General features: G+C 48.4%; 1 protein-coding gene across 3 annotated transcripts in view; it reads left to right on the forward strand.

Annotated features, from left to right (window-relative positions):
* Positions 1 to 581: 581 nt before the first annotated feature.
* fzd3a (frizzled class receptor 3a) overlaps positions 582 to 10573 on the forward strand; it is a gene marked incomplete at both ends in the record, with an annotated part of 15749 nt that continues 5757 nt past the window's right edge. For 2 of the 3 annotated variants that reach the window (XM_080534551.1, XM_080534552.1), the window contains 4 exons: positions 621 to 827; positions 8098 to 8294; positions 9248 to 10013; positions 10296 to 10547. In XM_080534551.1, the coding sequence (XP_080390677.1) occupies positions 621 to 827; positions 8098 to 8294; positions 9248 to 10013; positions 10296 to 10547 (1422 nt within the window). Of the gene's footprint in view, positions 828 to 8097; positions 8295 to 9247; positions 10014 to 10295; positions 10548 to 10573 lie in introns of all 3 variants that reach the window. The other variant, XM_080534553.1, reaches the window with a different exon arrangement.

Below are 10573 nucleotides of genomic sequence, written 5' to 3' on the forward strand. Positions count from 1 at the left end.
CCACCCACAGACTATTATGGTGACCATCAAAGAAAATCTATGGATTTTATTTTCTCAGCAGTCAGCACTCTCTAGAAATGTCTTGGAGGTTGTTGTTTTTCATTGTCAGATTTAAGCAGCAGCAACTGGAAATTTATTTCTGCATATGATGTGTGTTACCATTTACTTACTGTATGTTTTTCTATGTTTGCCTATGTTTTTCTAGATCCCTGACTTGCCATTTTCTCCTGTTCGTCGGAGAGATTCTGTTCCAATCCATCTTAGTGATGTTTACAAACAGGGTGAGACAGTGAGAAGCCAACTCCTGTGACTGAATACCCCATGTGGGACCAAATGCTCAGGTGATGGAGTCCCTATGACATGCACTGCTGAGTCTATTCCAGAGGGTGATGGATACAGCCAGCCTCAACCATGGCCATCTTGGATTATACCACCATACACAAACACTTACTCTGTGAGGCGAGGAGGATCAGTCTCACCACCAGACTCTGTCTACCACACCACCACCACCACTCTCTCTCTCTCATCGTTCCCTTGCTCTGTGAATGAAGCTGAGCGGGCCTTCTCCCACTCCCAGCCTGGGTCCTACCCTAACTCTTCCCCTACCCCTGCCAACGACCATGGGGCTGCTGTGGGGTCTCTCTGTGACTATGCTCATGGCCTGCGTGGCCACTGCCATCCCCATGGAGGCGTCGGTGGGCAGCCACAGTATGTTCACCTGTGAGCCCATCACCCTGAGGATGTGCCAGGGCCTGCCGTACAACTCCACCTTCATGCCCAACGTCCTCAACCACTACGACCAGCAGACCGCTGCCCTCGCCATGGAGGTAAAGGAAACACTCTGTCGCTCACTGGTGTTGTTTTTGTTGTCTTTTCTTGTTCCCTCTCTCTGTCGCATTCTTTCACTGCTCTCTCTCTCTCTCTCTGTCCTTTTTTCTCTTTGTCTTTCCTCTGTTTCCTCTGTTCTGTGTCTATTTCTCATTCTCTCCCTGCCTCTATTTTACTTTCTCGCCCCTCTCTCCCTCTCTCTCCCTCTCTCTCTCTCTCTCTCTCTCTCTCTCTCTCTCTCTCTCTCTCTCTCATTCCTTTTCTTTTCTCAAGCTCTCTTTCTCTCAGGACCCACCAGTGGAATTGTAAAATGATTCATGGGTTTAATTCAGAGTTTCAATGTGTCTGGTCCATCATGGTCGGCCCCATGGACATCATATCTTAGTAGGTATTCACTACCATGGAAAACTGTAATACCCAAAGAGTATAGCCTAATTTTTCACTTGATTCCTCTAGCCCTAGGGACTAAGACATATTCCAAAAACATTACCAAGAAAATTAAGGTTTTTTTAGGGCCATGAAAAACCATGCATTATTAAACAAAGCAATGAATGTCTGTGCTCTGCTCCAAATGGTTTCCACTCGGGCTGTTTTGACAACCTAACTAGAGACGATTTTTCGGTCCTTTATAAACCATTTACGTAACAGGCTTTGCCTTGTCAGAGATTTACGCTGGAATCACTCTGTTGAAGTGAACGTACAGACTGCACATGATAATTTTTGGATATTTCAGCCTGGGATTAAGCCGCCTCTTGGTATTATCATTTAGCCATGTTAACTGTTCCGTAATCTATGGATCTACCAGTCGACTAAAGACTGGATGTGTATCCTGGTCGTTGAGTGATCCTCTTTACTAGATTGATGTGGAGGCAGTTGAACTCAATCAAAGAGCAGCTGTGACCCCTCGTTAGGTTAATCCCATCCGTATGTATACATATATATTGTAATCCAAATCTATCCAGCAATTTGCAGGTCCACCCCCATCCTGCAATCATGCATGCCACCCTCTAACCCACCCACTCTCTTCCACCGTGCCCTACCCTGCTCCGCCCTGCTACATCCTGCCTGCCTGGCACAGGTGGGGGTGGGGGGGGGGGGGGGTAGCCTTGTGCCCACCCATCTGTCCGCCGCTCTGCTCCACTCTACTGTAGTGAAGATGGGGAGAGCGAGAGATGGGTCTGACCGCCAGGGTTCCCAGGGGAGGCTCCCGTCTCTACCTCCAGCAGCCTCCCTGAGGGTGATGGAACCTCTGAGCGTGCCCTGTTGGCCTCTGGGGAGCAGCACAGCAGCACATCTGCACTGAGTACAGCTTATCTCTGGGATAAATATCCCACACATTCCCATGGTTTTCCAATGGCATTTCAACATTCCCAAATATTCCTGTCATCCACAGCTGGGTTTAGGTAGTTGGTATTCATTCTGCAACATCAAAGTTATTATTATTATTATTATTATTATTATTATTATTATTATTATCAAGGCAGACATGTTTTTTTTAATCCACAAGTATAAATAGTATAAATGGTAGTGTAGTATAAATAATAACCAAACCTTTGCAAACCAGGTAGTTCTGTTCATTGTTGTTAAATCAGTTGAGTGTGTTGTTAAAACAGTGAGTGTGTTGGTATTTCCAGCTCAGGTGAGCTTGCTATGCTCATTAAGTGTGTGTGTGTGTGTGTGTGTGTGTGTGTGTGTGTGTGTGTGTGTGTGTGTGTGTGTGTGTGTGTGTGTGTGTGTGTGCGCGCATGCAAGTGTGTGTGTGTGTGTGTGCACTAGACTGAGAGGCTTTTGGGTAGACACTACAGCGTTCAGTTTGATTGGTCATGGCTCCACAATTAAGTCTTTTTTAGCAGAGGAGTCTGGAAACACATGAGTCCCAATAGATGAAACAATGAGGCTGAATGAATTCCATGGGGCTGCTGCTCTCTCTCTCTCTGTCTCTCTGTCTCTCTCTCTCTCTCTCTCTCTCTCTCTCCCTCTCTCTCTCTCTCTCTCTCTCTCTCTCTCTGTCTCTCTCTCTCTCTCTCTCTCTCTCTCTCTCTCTCTCTCTCTCTCTCTCTCTCTCTCTCTCTCTCTCTCTCTCTCTCTCTCTCTCTCTCTCTCTCTCTCTGTCTCTCTGTCTCTCCATGTTCCTCTCCCTATCCCTATCGCTGTGGCATGCCCGATCCATGACCATGGGAGAACGAACGCAGAGCCTAGAAGAAGAGAAAAGGCAAATAAGGATTGACAGTTGATTTTAAAGGGAATTAGGTCCAGTGAATAGCCATGATAATGATGATGAATAGCAGCTAGCGTGGAGAAACTGTGACTTGGACGAGAACCAATCCCTTCCTTTCATCCTGTCTGTAGAAACACTGTCAAAGTGGTGTCTGAAAAATGTTCCTGTCTTTTTCCCTTCAAACAGGATTGGGGGGTGGGACATTTGCGCCCCCCCTCCCTTGTGTGAAAGAGCACACCTACTCCAACCTCCCCTCAACACCCCCACCCCCCCCCCTCCCCATTTCATTCAATTTAGGGTTTTTCATTTCGTCTTTTTGGCTCTGCGGTGGCTCTGAAATCCTCTCAAAATAAACCCAAGCTAGTCATTGTGGACTGACCTCCACATAACCTCCCTGCTGAAGTGGGACAGTAGCCCGAGGGCTGGGAATTAGCTATTTCTGTGCCACATTGGCCGCTTTGCTCAGGGAGAGTGTGGCAGATTTGACTGGCATGGGTAAAAGAAGAGGGGGATTGAGCTTGCCAATGAACTGATTATGATGATGATGCTAACTAGCTAGTAGCTTATAGGGTGTAGTAGACAATAGTCATGTGGAGATACTGTGTGGATGGTGCTTCTCCTGCTTGTGGAGATGCCTTCGCCATTAGGTCTCTCTCAGAAGAGGCTGGTGGAGGTCGAAATCAGAGGACGGGCTCATTGTAATGCACAGAATGAAATGAGGAATGGTATCATTCACACGTGATATCAAACCCGTCCTCCGATGTCTACCGCCTCCGCTGGTCTCTATATAGATAGTCTTGCTAGCTATGGTTGGTGGCTTGCTCAATTAGGAGAATCTCATGGTCTGGCTACAAAAGACAAATATTTGGATGGTTGGGGTATTATTGAAAGATAATTGAAGACGGCTGAATTGATGTAATGAATCCTAAGGTTACATACTGTATAAAAGAGATGTCCTGCAAGGTACTTAGAATATATGAGGGGGGGGGGAAAGCTGACTCGGTCTCCGCTGACAGTCAGACGTGCACTGTTTGTAGATATGGTTTATCTGACGTGTCTAGGGGGATGTGTTATGCTCTGATACACCATGCCCACTCTGACCCGAACCACAAAAGCCCTCTGTTTTATTTAATGTCCAACACCGTGTTTATTAGCTTCAGCCTGAATGAGAGTCAGCAAAATGAGACCGTGTGTGTGTCTTCTTCTCTTTGCTAAAACAACAACTGGTGTGTGTGTGTGTGTATTTTTTTTAAACAGTGTGAATGACACAGGCTGACTGACTGAAGCGGCCCAGCCCATCCCTCCCCCTCCCCTCCCCTCCTCTCCCCCCTCCCTCCTCCTATCTCAGGCTTTTGTCCCCGCTCCCCTCGGCTTCCCTCCCCCAACGCAAGGTACACCGGTTGCCCGGGAAACAAGTCCCAATTGTGTGGTAACAAAGGAGAAGGCTTTTCTTGGTTCTCAGGAGGTGGTCCCCCTCGCTGCTCTCTGACCCCTGGGAAACCACGGCGACGGCTCCTCCCTGGAACACCCGCCCGCTGGTGCATCACATGTTGCCATGGCGGCTCGGGTGGAAATGCAGGGAATTGAGAGTGTGTGGGTAGAAAGGAAGGAACAGCAGAGAGAGAGAGAGACGGGGGGAGAGAGAGAGAGAGAGAGAGAGAGAGAGAGAGAGAGAGAGAGAGAGAGAGAGAGAGAGAGAGAGAGAGAGAGAGAGAGAGAGAGAGAGAGAGAGAGAGGGGGGGACAGGTGGAATTGAGGGAGCAGAAATTAGAAAGTTCCATCACAAATGATGCAGGGGTGACTACCCCGAGACACTGAGATTCTCTTACTGTATGTCCATGTTAGGCTCCGGCCAAGATGGCCTCAGCGCCACAAAGCCTACAGGAATCTCACACCAGCTGTTCAGTTGTCTGTGATGTATATTATTGTTGGTGAATGAATCTCCCATCAGAAATAGGGTCTTTACAAGCCAAAGGACACATTAGAAACACAGAAAACACAACACACACTTGCACTCACACTCACTCACACACACACGCCCACACACCCTACTCGGGCTGCGTTTTTACAGCAGGCCCTAATTGAAGTGTTAGCGAGGTGGTGACCATTTCAAGAGCCCACATAATTGGGTTCCATTTTCAGACATCAAAAATGTTAAAACTACTCACCCCATAAATACATAATCATATTACAGCGAGTTGGAAAAAAGCATTAGCATAACTTCCCTTCAGGGGTCCTACAGCATTTGACAGAATTGTATATTACACGCTTGATACCCTTACATGGGGCGGATGTGGCTATGGGGCAACAGCAGGGCAGTAGAACCCCTGGCAGGGCAGAGCAGACCTACATACAGCTGTTTATCATGTGACCAACATAATCCCTCTTCCTGAAAAAACTTTGTCCATGTGTTTGGGCTGTGGGGGGTAGAAACAGGCAGCATACACAGGCCTACAGACCCATCTACAGTAAATACATTTGTAATTTTAATTGTTAAGTAATTCTTCCTTCTTCATCATGACTGCCAATGGCCCCTAATCCTAGTAGAGATTACTGTTTCTTACGACGAGTGATAGATGATTCACTTACTTAGACAAGTGTATTTGTTGTAGGTCGCTTTGGATAAAGGCGTCTGCTAAATGCCAAAAAGGTAAAATCATAGACACTACACTGAAGCTGTATGTGTCCTGAGACACTGAGTCTCTACCACTAACTCTACTCTAGCCTAATCACTCATGGCTTCAAAGGCTGAAAATTGTCATTTGATGGATGGAGGGTCTTTATAGACCCTGACCAGGCATACCATGTACAATACATAGGCTACTAGCCTACATTTACAGTACAGTTCAGTACAGTTAAGAGTGGCATCCCTTTATCTATCTGCCCTGGGGGAGCAGACAGTCAGAAGGGGAATGCCGAGATGAAGAATGCACCCATTTTAAGTTCATTAGATCATCTCACTGAAGGGTATGTAGTCTGTCAGGGCACTGGCGACAATGCCAGCGCGTGGTGCCACCTATTGTATTCTGTGGAGCGGTTTGTACTGTGGGGCGTGTCACCTCATTTAATGTGCCCACATTACATTTCCAATTAAAGAGGAGTGCCAGGAATGCACAGGGTTGGAGTGTGTGTGTGTGTGTGTGTGTGTGTGTGTGTGTGTGTGTCACGCTGCCTGGGGCGAGAGGACAGTTCAGGGCTCATATGGTAGGATATGATATGATGATGAGCGTGTATGTATGTGAAAAAAAACATTTATTCATTCATGTTGATTGATCTCACTGTTGACAGGCATGTAACTGATTCAATCTACTATGTAATATAGTTCAAACATGAATAATCCAGATCGCTTAGACACGTATGGAGATTTAATTTTAAAAATCCATTCATGATTCCATAATTTGCCCACACTGTCAGCCTACTCATATGTCTGAGCCCCTAGTTACTAAACCATCTAATACCCCCCCATCAATGTCTCCTCTCCTGTTCTCTGGTACGGCGGTGGAAAATCGTCAGCCAGGAATATTGCGTTTGATATGTGTAGGCTACGGCGCATTTACAAAAGCTGTGTGGATGTGGACGCTTTGTGCGGAAATGGGCAAAGCTAACAGCCATCCTAATCCCTTTTCATACTGACGTCTGTCAGACGTCTGGGTGGCAGCCCAGACTGGCCGGTTGTGTCAGGAGTGGGATCCCAAACAGACACAGGCCGTGTGATGCTGAAGGCCACTGTCACGTGTGCGCTGCAGTGAAGGGTGGCAGGGTGGAAGTGTCTTAATATAAGGATAGGTGTGTACATGGGACGTGTGTAGTAACGTGGTTAGAATACAACAGTGTTTCTCTGTATATTGTTTGGATACAGAATATTAGGTTTATGTTTAGCCACTGTTTTATATTTTTTTTTAATAGATATTTATCTCTTTGGCCCGTCCTTAAAAAAAAAAAAAATGTGATAGACCAATACAACATTATAGTTACCCAATTTTACATCTTGTCCTTTTCCTTTTCATCCACTGCTCTAATACCCACCACGGCTCCCCCAGGCTCCACTAACCTCCATTAGCTCATCTTCACATGTTGGTGGCTGGAATCCCTGTCCAGTCCCTGTCCTGTCCTCTCCCTCTCTCCCCCTCTCCCTCTCTCCCTCCCTCCTGTCCAGTCCCTGTCCTGTCCTCTCCCCTTCCCCCTCTCCCTCTTTCCCTCCCTCCCTCCTGTCCAGTCCCTGTCCTGTCCTCGTCCCCTCCCTCCCTCCCTCCCCCCTGTCCAGTCCCTGTCCTGTCCTGCCCTCGTCCCCTCCCCCTCCCTCCCTCCCTCCCCCCTGTCACTGTCACAAAGACTGTCCCCCAGCAGGGGCAGGATGCGTCTAGCTTGGCCCTGGGTGGGGTGACAAGGGGTGGGGTGACGAGGGGTGGGGTGACGAGGGGTGGGGCCAGGGCCCCTTTCTTACTCCTCTCTGGGGATTTGCATATTAAAGCCTTGCCCCACAGCTGCTACCGCTCCCAGAATGCCTTTTGGCAGAGTGGGCCTGTGTGTGTACCAGTGTGTGTGTGTGAGTGTGTGTGTACCAGTCTGTGGCCCTCCTCCTCCTCCTCACACAAAGGCCACTCCAGAGCCCCTCCCTGGCAGGGTGTTTATGAAGCGGGGGTTGGGTTACTAGGCTTGTCCTACTCCTCCTGTCCCTGTCTTATTGTGCCAGGACGGGGGGGGGGGGGGTGTTGAGGAGGGGGATTATTAGGAAAGGGGGCAGAGTTTTTTTTTTTGATTGAGCTCCAAACTCTGTTTGACAAGATGCCCTAATGCGTCCTTTGTACTCTCTCCATTAGCTGCTACAGAATGTTCTGCTTTATGACAGTGGTGTTACCAATGACACCTACAGTATGTCTGTGGTAAATGCTGAAGGGTGTTTGTATGTTTGACGTGTTCTGTGGTAGATCACACACACACACACACACACACACACACACACACACACACACTGCCCCCCCCCCCCCCCCATACACACACCAGTGACCATTATCTCCTCACAGCTGTACATGTTCCCCTCCTCTCCACAGCCATTCCACCCCATGGTGAACCTGCAGTGTTCTCCAGAGTTGAGGATGTTCCTGTGCGCCCTCTACACGCCCGTGTGTACCGAGTACGGCAGGATGACCCTGCCCTGCCGAGGCCTCTGTCTCCGGGCCAAGAGTGACTGCTACAGGCTCATGGACATGTTCGGAGTCACCTGGCCAGATGAGATGGACTGTAACAGGTCAGTAGTGTAGTACTGTACACCACCAGGTTGAGGTTCCCTCTTAATCTATCTAACCCTCAGGCTTCTCTGAGTCCACCTAAAAGTCAACAGTCTTAAGATGCTTTTTAGTCTAGGATTAGACTTAAGCCTTGTCTGTGAAACCAGCCTGCTATGTTTTACTTAAGTGAAGCAGTATGGTGGAGGTAAAAAGAAATCGGAGGACGGACTCATTGTATTGCATTGAATGGAATGAGGAATGGTTATCAAACTAGCATTATTCAGTTTGTTTCTGACCCTGTGACATTATGATATATCCTGTACAGTTTCTCTACTGTAAATAAAAAATATATATGTATAAAAAAAAGCATTGTAGCTTTGTGACTGCCAATGGCCCCTGGTCATAGCATAGAATTGTTTTTGACAAATGACTGATACCGGTATATAGATTACTTAGATAAATGTGTCTGTAGGCCTGTAACAATTCAACATGTTGCTGTACAATTAATTCTCTGAAATAATTGCGATTAACAATATAATTGTTTCACTATTATGTGACCCAGATAATGTAATAACACAGCAACCTATGAAGTAAACCATGCGTCTTTATGATCATAAAACATATTTTTGAACATAAAATTGAACATGTATCCTCATCAATAAAAAAGGGTCTGTGTGTCATCTAGTTATGTGTAGTTATGTGTTTTTAGCATGTTCATGTTCTATCAGCATGTTGTGATGTGCTTAACATGCAGAGCTGCTATCTAGCTAACACAATGTTCTTTGTTGTTAGCCAGCTAGCTAGCGTGTTGGAGCACAGTCAACATTGCCATTAGACAATGATTTCATAATTGTTACAGGCCTATGTGTCTGTTGTATCCAAAGTCGCTTTGGATAAAGCCGTCTGCTAAATGCCAAAAATGTAAAAAGTGATATGTTTCTGACTGTGACCATTGTTGTTCGTCATCCCCTAGGTTTCCAGACTGTGACGAGGCCTACCCTCGCAGTGCGGACCTCCTGTCCAGCGCCGACAGCACCGAGGGGTCCCCCATCTCGGTGAAGCGCGACTACGGCTTCTGGTGCCCCCGTGAGCTCAAGATCGACCCCGACCTGGGCTACTCCTTCCTGGGCGTGCGCGACTGCTCGCCCCCCTGCCGCAACATGTACTTTGAACACGAGGAGCTCGCCTTTGCCCGCTACTTCATCGGCGTGGTGTCCATCGTCTGCCTCTCCGCCACGCTCTTCACCTTCCTCACCTTCCTCATCGACGTGCGCCGCTTCCGCTACCCGGAGCGGCCCATCATCTTCTACGCCGTGTGCTACATGATGGTGTCACTGGTCTTCCTGCTGGGCTTCATGTTGGAGGACCGCGTCTCCTGCAACGCGGCGAGCCCCGGCCGCTTCCGGGCGGCGACGGTGACCCAGGGCTCCCACAACAAGGCGTGCACGCTACTCTTCATGGTGCTGTACTTCTTCACCATGGCGGGGAGCGTCTGGTGGGTGATCCTCACCATCACCTGGTTCCTGGCGGCGGTCCCGAAGTGGGGCAGCGAGGCCATCGAGAAGAAGGCCCTGCTGTTCCACGCGTGCGCGTGGGGTCTCCCAGGGGCGCTGACCGTCACCCTGCTGGCCATGAACAAGATCGAGGGGGACAGCGTCAGCGGGGTTTGCTTCGTGGGCTTGTACGACGTCACGGCGCTGAGATGGTTCCTGCTGGCTCCTCTGGGACTGGACGTGGTGGTGAGGATTCTAGAAGATTCTAGACAGTTATGTCATTATCGGTCTCAAATATCGAGTGTTTTAATGTCATTGTTATTGTTTCTGTTCTAATTGTGTTGGTTGATAAAGTGTTTATTTTAAGCACCGCCTGGTACTGGGTGTCTATCTGCTGCACTGGAAGTCTACGTCTGTCTGCTGGTAAACTAAACGAAATGACTGGAGCACTTGGCTCAGCCAGTGTAGGGCTACCTCCCTGGTGTCTTTCATAACAGTGTTGTCTAATTCCTCTTCGTATCACTCCAGGTGGGCGTGTCTCTGCTGCTGGCGGGCATCTTGGCGCTGAACCGCGTGCGTATGGAGATCCCGCTGGAGAAGGAGAACCAGGACAAGCTGGTGAAGTTCATGATCCGGATCGGAGTGTTCTCTGCTCTCTACCTGGTGCCTCTGCTGACGGTCCTGGCCTGTTACCTGTACGAGAACAGCTACCGCTCCGTCTGGGAGACCACTTGGATCCAGGAGCGCTGCCGGGAGTACCACATCCCCTGTCCCTACCAGGTAATAACACTGTCATAACTACTACA

The sequence above is a fragment of the Nansenia antarctica genome (genome assembly GCF_963989245.1).
Source record: "Nansenia antarctica genome assembly, chromosome: 1".
NCBI lineage: Eukaryota > Metazoa > Chordata > Actinopteri > Argentiniformes > Microstomatidae > Nansenia > Nansenia antarctica.